Below are 11,239 nucleotides of genomic sequence, written 5' to 3'. Positions count from 1 at the left end.
GTCTAAGCCAAAGCTTGGGGTGATGAGTAGTGTGAGCCAAATCCTGGTCCCAATGAAGTCAAAGGAAGTTTTGCCAATGGGAACACACTTTGTCCTTTTCACCCCATCTTTGGCTACCCTATTGCTGGAAGCATTCGGAGTGCATGAACGACAGCAATGGAAAAGAGAAGGAACAGAGTTCCCACGTTCCTCCTCTTCTAGTATTGTTTCCTGAGAATCCTGCAACACAAAGTAAGGCAATGAGCTTTTCTTTAAATGACATTGGACTGAATTGCTTGTTAAAAATAACAGAAGAGGAGGAGGGGTTTGGAAATCAGTCATTTTCCTTTAAGGAATGATTTTGGGAGTGCAGACCATAAACAGATGGCAGCAAAGATAACCATTTTTGGCAGTTTTGTGAAGATTAAAATTTGCACTGAGGATGAGATGAGAGTTTAAACACCAACACCCGAAGAGGAGAAAAACACAAGTCAGTGTGAGATATTTCACGTGCTTTTCTCTGTTATGGGTATCAACGAGTCTCCACAAATCTGGCTGAAGCAAAAGAAAGGAAAGACGCTCACTTTCCTCTTACATATTTTCCCTCCAAACACATCCAAAAGAAGCAAATTTCCCTACAACTCCTCAACCCTCAAATCACCTCCAGGTCGGGACTTCACGGGAAGCTTAGTGATAAAGGCAAAACAGGACTTTCCCCTTTGGACTGAATTTTTTAAAAATCCCCAATTTGCATTTTATTTGATTTTCACTTTTGATTCCCTTCCTCCCGTTGAAATGAACTGGTTGCTGGTAAGGGGCACTACCAGAGAAAATGCTTTTGGTGCTATGGAAGGCTGGTTGACGAGAGATGGAGAAAGAGAGAAAGTGAGAATATACAATACACCAACAGCAGATCACCTATGCTAAAATAAGCATGGGAAATGTTTGATAGGAAGTTCTTAAAAGCAGAGACCAAAAAAAAAAAAAGAACAAAAAAAAAAGAATAAAAAAACCCCCAGGCTTTGCAATGGACACAGTTGCCTAGTCCAGTCAAAGGACAATTACTTGGATTACGTGTAAAACTGGTGGGTAATTTATAATCAGAAGGAACCGCATTTTAGGGGCAGTTCTGAACTTTTGCCAAGCTGAAGTAGTGTGTGTTCTGCCAGTGAGGGAGAAGGAAAACTTTCCACGTTTAATACTCAGCTCTAGAGTTTCGCCCAAACTGGGTAAAGCTCAGATTGAAAGCGTAGGCAAAGATCTGAGCTTTTTGATGCTAACACCACTGACTGACTGCATGAAGAGCTTAACGCCTAAGTTACAGGGAAATTTCTCATCTGAGGCAACTCTGGTTCTCTATTCTTTTCATTTTAAGCTAGCTATGATATCTAAGCATATCTCCCTGTATGATATCTATCATATGTCACGGACACAACAGTGAACTAGAGAGAACAGAAGTCTTTTGCAGCTTCCATAGTTGTGCTATTTCTCATCTTTTCTAAGAAAAACAAAAAATGCCACTTTGGGCATCAGTAGGTTGAATGGCATGCATGCCACACGTCTGGAAGCAAGCCTGTATATTTTAACTCATGTATTAAAAACATTCAGTGCCAGAAGGGAAAATAAAGGAGCGTATTCTACCAGCACAACTGTTAAGACTGTTTTGTTTGTTTGGGAAATGAATAAGCCTTTTACAGTATCTCTGGAAGGAATAGGCCAGTGTATGCTGCATCCTGACATTCTTTTCTGTCCCCAGCCTTTCCGAAATACCTTACATTCCTCTTGCCTCCTCAACACCACCAGGTCCTAGGGTGCTAGGAACCCAGTTTGCCACTGTGCTGCAGCTTCTGTGAAGGACAGAAATTGCCTATGCTGGCACCAGCTTCTACCATCTCTCACACCCAATGGTACTGATGTTCCCAAGGCTCCTACTTGTTTCGGCTTCTCACAGTACAGGTGGCATCTCAGCTCCCATTCCTGCCATCTTCCAGAAGTTCCTGCCCATGCTGCTCAGGATGTGAATCCCCTTGGCTGACTCACATGCTCTGCTGGGCTAGCTGTGCTGCACGGGCCTGTTTTCCTCCATCCTCATCTGCAGTCAGTACTCGGCCTTAGAGCAGACATTAATGTCCTTTGTTTTGATTCTACATTCTCTCCTTTCCTTTCCCTAGAGTGAGATGGGTCCCTCATGCTGTTTTAATAGCCATTCCTCTGTTTCCCTTCCCCATGTTCATTTCCTCCTGAGAACCTGACTGCCTGGTTCAAATAACAAGTGGAAATTGTAGCAGTATTTACTTTCATATTTTATGTTAAACTGGAATAGATTTTGAATTTTTTTTTGTTCACTGGATCAGGCTGGTAGCTTAGTGATAACCCAGTGCCAGAATATCTAAACCGCAATTGCCTTCCATGATTTCTCAGGCTTACAAAGGCTGGATTCAGTTTTAAATCTTTTGGGTGGGAGGACACCGATGAGTTTCTTTCTGGTTGGCATTTGAAGCAAAACAGAGGGGACAGAGAGGGCTGCATTTATTCTCTTTATCTGAAGGAGGTTCAATAAGCAAGGCCTTGATGGTTGACTTACAGAGTTAAACGAGCAATTCCTGAAGAAACACCACATAAAATGCCCTTCTTGAGAATGTCAGCAGCTTTTGTGCTTTATTATAAAAAAGATGTGGGACGCCTGTAGGATTAGTTCATAAATGTTAAAGGAAATGTAGAATTATAAGCCAAGGCAAGTGAACTCATGCTGCAGTTTAAAGGCAACTTAAGCAGAATGGTACAGTCCCATTTAAAAAGATAGTTAACGTTTTTTAATTAACATGTTTTACTAACATTTTTTCTTCCACAATCTGGCCTTTGCGTTTAAATCTGATCATGGCAAGGATCACTGTCTTACCTTGTGCCGTAAGACAGACTTCTGCTACATGAAATAAACTGCTTGCTTGAAAAGATTTCGTTCATTAGCCAGAGGAAAACAGAGCAGATTTTATTTTGATCTACTGAAATGCGAAATATTCCGTTCTTTGGATGAGAATGAAGTCTTGTTCTCATTATTTCCTCCTAAGATGGGAGCAGTAGCCTTTCTGTCCACACAGACATAGAACCCAGCCCACATCAGTGGTGAATTTTTGTCAGCTTTCTTTTCAGGAAACAGCATTTCATTTTCTCTTCATAGATTTCTCCAAGCAAGCAAATTCCACCATTCTGTATACAAAACTGTTCTATACTGAAGAAATTCTGTCCACTGAATACCAGCTGAACCATTCTGCATAGTATTATACAGGTGATAGAATCAAGATTGATTATCAAGGCTCTCCTTGGTTCATGAAGTGCAGTGATACTACAACTAAATTAATTTTAATCCTAATCCCCTGGCCAAGTATCACAGCAAGAAGTGATGCAGATGCTGCACAAGAACCAAAGGATAGCTTTGGCTTTGTGCAGGAAAAAAAAGATCACTCAGTTCTTCCAAAACACCAGGCTCACAGACCCTTCCTGAAAAGGCTCTCTCAACTGTGAGGGAGACACTCTGCTGTGCCTCTCTTTTCCTAGGTTGTGTCATGGGGAAAGCAGAACAAGGGAGTTTTGTTTCAGTAACCTTTCAGAGCAGGATATCTGTCTCGTGTTCATCTCCTATCAGTTGTCACAGGGTGATAGCTGGCTGATTTGTTTCAATGGCTGTTCCCCTCCCAGCCTGGCCCACAGCTCTGTTTCATGTTGTGCACTGAGGGCTGGGTGGTAAGCACAGATCTTGGCCAAGCAGTCCTTTGGCTGCAGGGCCATTTCACCTGCTGACGATCCCCAGCCACTTCAAATACACTCAGCTGGAAGTTTGGAGGGCACAGAGAGGACTCCAAACAGTGGCACAGCAAGCAATAAAGCAAGTAATAAGCTCACCAGGGTGGTGTGTGAGGACACTGGGTTGCCCGAATGAGTAGAGAGTAATATTAATTTGCCCTCAGCAAAAGCAAAGAAACAAAGGCCATTGATGCAGGCACAAGGCAAAGTCACAGAACCTATTTACTACTCCACTGAAATTGCAGCAGCATAAAATATGAGGCAGTGATTCAATTCACTGCTGGGCTGTGAAGCAAAAAGACACATTACATGAATTGCCCTCCTGAGAACTTCAATAGGGCCCCATCGTTATAAATCCTGGCAGCATCGTTCAAGCTGCCTCTACAACACAGACATCAGCAGAGCCAGGTCTTGGCTTCCTCGCCAGCATGTTCCATTGTATAATTTAGCTGATTATCCAAGGCAACCAATTTAAAACTTTCCAAGACTGTGTCTGAAATACAGTATTACATAGTAAAAGCATCAACCGTCAACAAGGTCATCGCAGAAAGCAAGGTGCTTGCACTAATCACAGACGTGTACTTTCCACAATCATCACTTTCTATGTTAACACGCCAAGGTTACAGGATCATATTTACAAATCTCTCTTTCAAGGTATATCTAATTCCTGATATTCACGATAGACCGGGGAGCTCTGCCACGCTGCGAGCTCTGCCACATGTAACTCAGAGGGAGTATTTCACCTTGGGGAAATTGAAGACCCACTCAAAGAGCAAAGAAAAGCTGTGGTTGTAAATGGAGGAGGTGAGAGAGGGAGGACGCGTTGAGTCAAACAAGCAGTGGGGCTTTACCACGGAGGCGGTGTGAGATGGCAATCTTGTCTCCTCCCTGTAAAATACTAATTATGATTATAATGTATAGCTATCAGCATCAATCACTTTTGAGATATGATGCCTAAAATTTCATTACAGTACCATACCATTTAATTAGAAGTTTTCAATGTGAGTTGTGGAGAGCAATACACGCAAAACAGTAAATACAAGGGAACAACCCAGCTGGAATTTTACATTCACACACCTGTTACCTCGTATTAAAATCAGTCAGGGACACTTCAAATGCATCAAAAGCAATGCAAGCTAAAACAAAAGCATGAGGCACAGCTTCTCAATCGTGCATAGGTTTTGTAGTTTGACAGTGAGGCCCTTCATAAAAAGGGAAAACACCAATTACATGAGAAGTATCAGCACTGGTGGGATGACTGGAAAACATACGCACTCTGCATAAAAACATAGATGAAGTCAGAAATATGATTCTACTTTTCTTGCTTTTGTCTCTAATACTTACCCAGTCCTTATTAATGCACTCGTACATCCTTTAATGCATTCATTTTCGTGATAACGGTGCCAGAATGGGAGGCTGTCACATTATACAGTCTTTATTCAGGGAATGGGACTTGGGTGCCAGTCCAACACCACACTACCACTTTAGCCATTGCATTCTCTGCCCTTTGCACAAATACCCTAGGAGACATTTTTTTTTATACACTCAGAAGAGTGTAAACAGGCAACGTGAGGCCAAGGAGCCAGCAAAGCCATGGCACTGCATAGGGACCACGGTCACGGAGCACATACTTGATGAACTGTCAGGGCATGTGCAGGCAAGAAAACTGTACCGAAAAAGAAACATCAGTGAACATGTATAGTGCTTATTTTATCGTGGAACGACAGAGCGGAGAAGGAGATTACAGATAAAAGTACTGCATTCTTTGCAAGCTCTGAAGCCATTTCAGCAATAGGATCCCTCTCCAGAGGATTAGCCACGTAAGAATTTAAGGATATCACTGTGCTATGGAATGAAGTTATGTTTGCGGTCCGGTAGTGGAAGATTATTCTTTGCTGTTTGTCCTTAGGCCACTAGAAATAGTCTTGAGTCCATCTGCGACCTAGAAATGTTGGCTAAGGGCCAGCGCGGGCAAAAAGGAGACAATTCATTTCCCAGTGGCCTTCTCGAGATGAGTGAAGCGGCTGAGGCCATCCGTCCTCCGGCGTCTGACTGCAGTTTAAACACGCGGCTCTTCTCGTGCAAAGCAAGCGCTGGACGTTTTGACCCCAGTGGCAAGCAAGACCAATTCTGAGGGATGCTTCCGGGGCACTTTGAGCCTCGCAAAGACCAGAGATCTGCCTGCGACGGGCAGAGGCTCGGGTGCCACAGACAGAGGCCTTTTGTTCGCGCACAGCACGAGCCGCCCCGGCTTTACGGCCACACGGGCCCTTCCACGAGGCGGGCAGCCCCGGCCCGACCCGCTCCGCTCGGCGCGACACACACAGGGGGCAGCGCGGGAGAGCGGCAGAGGGCGGGGCCGCCTCTCCGAGAGCGTCCAACGGGAGAGCGCTATGCAAATGAGCGGTGTAGCCTGGCGGCGGGGCGGGCGGCGCGGCGGGGAGAAGCGCTGGCGATGCGGCGCTGAGCGCGGAGCGGCGGGGCGTCCCGGAGCGCAGCCATGAAGTACAAGGTGAGCGCGGGGAGAGGAGGGGGCGCTCGGCTGGTGAGGGAAGGGGCTTTGCTGGCTGGAATAGGGCTGTGTGTGCGGTCAGGGGCAGGTGGTGCTGCTTCCCTTCCTGTGAGATGGTTATCCCCTTTGGTCGGGGTGGTCCGTTGACGAAAACGATACAATTCGTTACTTGAAAAGAATTGGGCGAACGGATAGCTTCTCCCTCTTTCCACCGCTAAATAAAAGCCGGGATTTGGACCTTTTCCTGGACTTTTCTTCAGAAGACGCAGAAGTGGAGAGTTTCACCCTAAAATTACGTGAAGCCGTCTGGGCAAGGTTCTGCGTTAGATCGCATTAGATTACCGTGCAGACATACCGTAATCTTGTGCGATTGGAAAAAAAAAGGGGAGGGGAGGAAAAAACCTTCCTTTCTCCGCCAAAAATAACTCTGGCATCAATGAAGAAGTGACGGAGCAGTGTCACACATGTTACAGACTCGGAGATTTTGGAAGCAAAGCCTGTCTTCTGGCTGAACTTGGGCAGAGCTCGCATCCCTGCAGCGCTGGGTTAAAGAGATGCAGGCACACGCATCTCGTAGGACCTCTGCCCTGGGTCTCTGAGCTCAGCCCAAACTTTCCAGAGCTTTCAGACCCAAACTTGGAAAGCTCAGAAGTCGTGTTCAAAGCTGCCGGCGGCTCAGTGGTAAGAATGATCAGAAAAGGGGATTTGTATAAGATGCAGACAGCCGATTCATTTCAAGGCTGAGATCGAATTCCTCTGCCCCTCAGATTGCTTCAGGCAGACTCCGTACCTGCTTAGGAAAGCTTTACCACAAAGCATCAGGCAACTGGGACTAATAGAGCAGCGTGTTGCTGTCAGTGCAGACGTCGTGAGATGCGTTCCAGCTGTCAGTGACTGAGTGACACTTGCGTCCCAATGGCAAAATAATGGTCCTACTTAGTCATAACAGCTTTCTGACTTGTCTTGTCACCATCCAGCCTTCCTACGCTGTAGGATCACACTTCTTATGCAGCACAGTGACACTGCTGGAATAGGAATTAATAAGGTAGTGGTTTAAAATGTCCAAGTCCTCCCCGCTATGCAATGATTCCCTTGCCCTGTCTGGTTGGAATGAACACTTTGGTTTGAGGAAGTGATTACGTAATTCAAGACAGGGCAAAGAAAGAGCAAGCCTTAAATACAGGAAGAGTTTGGGCCTCAAAAACTTTGTCAGATAAGGGTGTTTACTTTCCCTGGGAAATGTGAAGTAGCTCCTTACTCTGCTTAAGTAGGACAAACATCATTAGATCTACTTCTTACCCCTGGAGTAACATAAACAAAATACCTGCTCATTCAGTCTCTCTTATTTTCTTTCTCTATTGTCTTCATTTTTTCCATGGGAAAACAACAGTCTTGCGCTTTTCTATTCAGAAAATAAAGGAACAGAACACATCATGTCGTGCCTCGGAACATGCCAGCACTTCAGAGGTGACATAGCATCCAGGTGCAGCATTGAGTGTTCTCCAGGTGGCATTACTTTGGGAGCTGTCATTCTTGACTTTCATTGTGATAATCTATGAGATAAGGCCGTATTTACTGAACTGATTGAGGTTCTTACTATAAGAGTTGGGCAGATCAGGAACTGGCTTGTGTGGGAGACCCTGAGTGCATCTCTCCAGCACTACTGTCTTTACTTTCAGTGTGACTAACCTGGGGTCATTTCTGGTCTGCAGTTCTTTTCTACTATTAAGTCTGTATCTTCTCTCCTTTTTCACTCAGAAATGTTTTGAAAACTTGTTCCTTCTCTTTGTTCTACCTAGTGTAGGGAACCTGCTTTGGCAGACTCGATGATCTCTGGAGGTCCCTTCCAACCCCTACAATTCTGTGATTCTTTCACCCAAAGTTCTTTTATTCTTCATTCCACTCTTTTAAACTTTCTTCTAACAGGATACTCAAGTCCAAGTCCCCTGAAAGCCAGTGTGACATTCCTGTGGATCTCAGCAAGTTCAGAATTTAACCTTAGATGTCTGTACGCTTCTATCTTCTGCACACTGTGTGAAATTCATTGACGATGTGAATGTAAACCAAGGACATAACTGACCCCAGGTTAGGGCCTGTTTAGCTGTTCAAATTAAATACTGGAGAATACAAAGTTATTTTAAGTGAGCCATGGGAAGATAGGAACTGTTGAGCACAACAAATACATACAGGTTGGTTGTTAGCATTTCTTAGTGCTACTGGGCTGAAAGCTACTTTCAGAAACTAATTCCTGTAGGGTGCTGCTCTACTATGGCAATACCTGAGCTCTTCCTCATTTGATGATGGCCTCCATGTACCACAAAGTTGCATCCCATCGAGTTCTCACAGGATGCCATTCCAGAATTCTTGCATTTGGAAGGTGGAATCCACTCCTTCTGGAACCAAACCCTGACTGCGATTCCAAGGATGAAGCAGTTACAGCTGAAATGCAGCTTGTAGGAACAGAAATATCTGTGGGTAACTGTGATCGAAAAGATTTCATGGATGAGAGAGGTTCTCTCTGCCTGGTAACTCTATGTCCTGTCTCTGGTAATACAAGTGTAACACAAGCAAAAGGACAGGAGCATTATCATAACAAGGCTTTTGTGGCCTGCTGGCTGTTCACAAATGAGACAAAAAAGAGGGGGAAAAGGAGGAAGGAAGATTGATCTGTTTACTGAAATTTCCAAACAGTTGGTGAAAGAGGAGAGAAAAAGAACAACTACATTCCTACCTCACTTAAGCCAAAAGGAATGACGTAGATGTAAAGTATGAGGTCTTGATTATCTATTTTTAGATAATTTGTTGGGCAAGGAAGAAACCTAAGTAAATAGGGCTTGAAATGCCTGCCATTTGTGCTTAGGCACAGTGCTGTAATATATAGACTTGATTACAATGCTTGCATGCCAAGACAAACAAAATAGTGTCACTGGGAAGAAATACTATATTCCCAACCAGAAATGCCTGTGAAAAGCTGCTTGTAACCCTGGCAATGAAAGACTTTAAGCATTGGGCCATGTAAAGGGAAAAGAACTGCCTGTACTTTACTAACCAGTCCTCTTTGTTTTCCTTTTTTTTTTTTTCTTTTTTTTTTTTTTTTTTTCCCCTTTGCTTGGTATCTCAGCAATCACAGAGTGACAATCAAACCTAGAAGTAAATAGGAGCTGTAAAACCTCGGAAAAAAAAACATTAGAGAAACAAACCGGCAAATTGAAAGCTGCCTTTGTTACAGTCATGAATTTACAATGCAAGCTTCATGATTTTTCTCTCTGCTGTGTGTGTACAGAGGGTGATGGACAAAGTTTGGCAGGATCAGGCCAGGTGGCATTTAGCATCAGCAGCACTAAGTAGCAGTAGGACTGGCTCCTTCCTGATGGATGAAGAATCACTGTCATTTTCAGATTTCTGCTCTTTGCTGTCCAGTTGACTTATGGACTGCTTTATATGTCTCCAGATTAGGGCCAGGTAGGTATTTGCATACTTGAGAGAGGTGTTTGGCCTGATATCTCAGAATATTTGAGAAACTCATGACGGAATTTGTTTGCAGTCCCAAAGACTTCATAGGGTAGCAAGATGCTGTTAATTCCATTTTACGAGTGGAGAAAGAGGCTTAGAGATGTTACAGGACCTGTTTTAGACGAAGGAGAAGAGCCATGACTAAGCATTACAGATGACAGCAGCATGCAGTTTGGGTTTTTTTGAATGTTTTCTAAACTTCTGTGTTTTTATGCTAACAGCTGCTCATTAGTAAGTCTGTTTCATCAAGAACTAGTTGTCCAGTTTGTCTCTGTCCAATAGTTCCTTGTACAAGATGGGAAGCAGAACTGCCGTGTGAACAGTCTTCCTTGTATTTTTTGGTCGTTCCAAATCAATGTAACCCTAGATGTTATAAGAGGCATTGAATGTTTGCTTATCGGGGGGTTTCACTTCACTTTTAAGTGTCTACTAAAGAATGCAGTTACATTGGACTATTGCTTTGCTTTGAGACACGTTGACACAACATTAATTACTCCAAACAATGCCATGCCATCTAAAGACTTGATCAGAGGAGGCTCTGCCAGGTCAGAGAGCAGGAGAACTGCCTAATGGCAAAGTGTCATGGAAACATCGTCTGCAAAGGAAAAAAAAATCAAGTGCAGAAGGAAAGTTTTGCAGCCCTTCCAAGCCAACAGCCACCACTTTGCACTATGCAGGCTTGCGTTTGGAGAAGTCTGGAAGTTTTACAGTGACCTCAGTACTAACAGCTGGACCACAGTTCCTAGAGCTGTGTACAGCATCACCTTTGGAATCTCGTAATCTTTAGCACGGTAACAGTCAGGGTTAGAAAAGATTGTACTTGTACTGATATCTTATCACTGAACATTGAACCTCCTACGTGTGGTGTCTCAGGAAAAGTTTGTTTGGTTGTAAAGCAACAGGCACTAGGCAATTCAACATTACAAATACCAGAGTCATTGCATTAGGGTCAGGTGTGGCGAGTGACCTGAGTAAAAGTTGAAATGAGGAAATTCTGACTCGCACACAACCTCTGCACTCAACTACTGGAATGGGGTGTATCTGTTTGGCTTCTTTGGCCAACTTCGGGCAAGTTAGGTGTCCTATTTGTGAACTACCTGCCTGTGTAGGGTAGAAAAACGTGATTGAGGCATGGGGTTTCATTGCCATTACTAAAGATATTAGGTGAACTTCTGGAGAGGCAATCTGTCTTTCTAAGAGCCCACATTCAGTTGTGTTAGGAATTATAAGTTTGAAAGCCATTTATAAGATGCTTCTTGATGGAATACAAGCTCTCTGAATACCCACGAAAGCAGTGAATATTCTTCTGTTACAAGAGTATTCTGACTGCCAAAGCATGCTTTTCTAGTAGGTCTGCAGCAGGATTAATCAGACAGTCCTCTGGGACCGTACTGCCAAACAAATATTGCTGAACACACGCCATAAATATTTGTA

The 11,239-nt window shown here is 43.9% G+C and overlaps 1 protein-coding gene across 1 annotated transcript in view; it reads left to right on the top strand.

The window, feature by feature from the left end:
* Window positions 1-6,280: 6,280 nt before the first annotated feature.
* Window positions 6,281-11,239, top strand: part of NEDD9 (neural precursor cell expressed, developmentally down-regulated 9) — a gene marked incomplete at both ends in the record, with an annotated part of 33,983 nt that continues 29,024 nt past the window's right edge. Inside the window, one exon of the mRNA XM_079533916.1 lies at window positions 6,281-6,292. Within this exon, the coding sequence (XP_079390042.1) occupies window positions 6,281-6,292 (12 nt within the window). The remainder of the gene's footprint in view (window positions 6,293-11,239) is intronic.

This window comes from Tetrao urogallus (assembly GCF_951394365.1).
Source record: "Tetrao urogallus genome assembly, chromosome: 3".
NCBI lineage: Eukaryota > Metazoa > Chordata > Aves > Galliformes > Phasianidae > Tetrao > Tetrao urogallus.
This window is presented reverse-complemented; position numbering and strand designations above follow the sequence as displayed.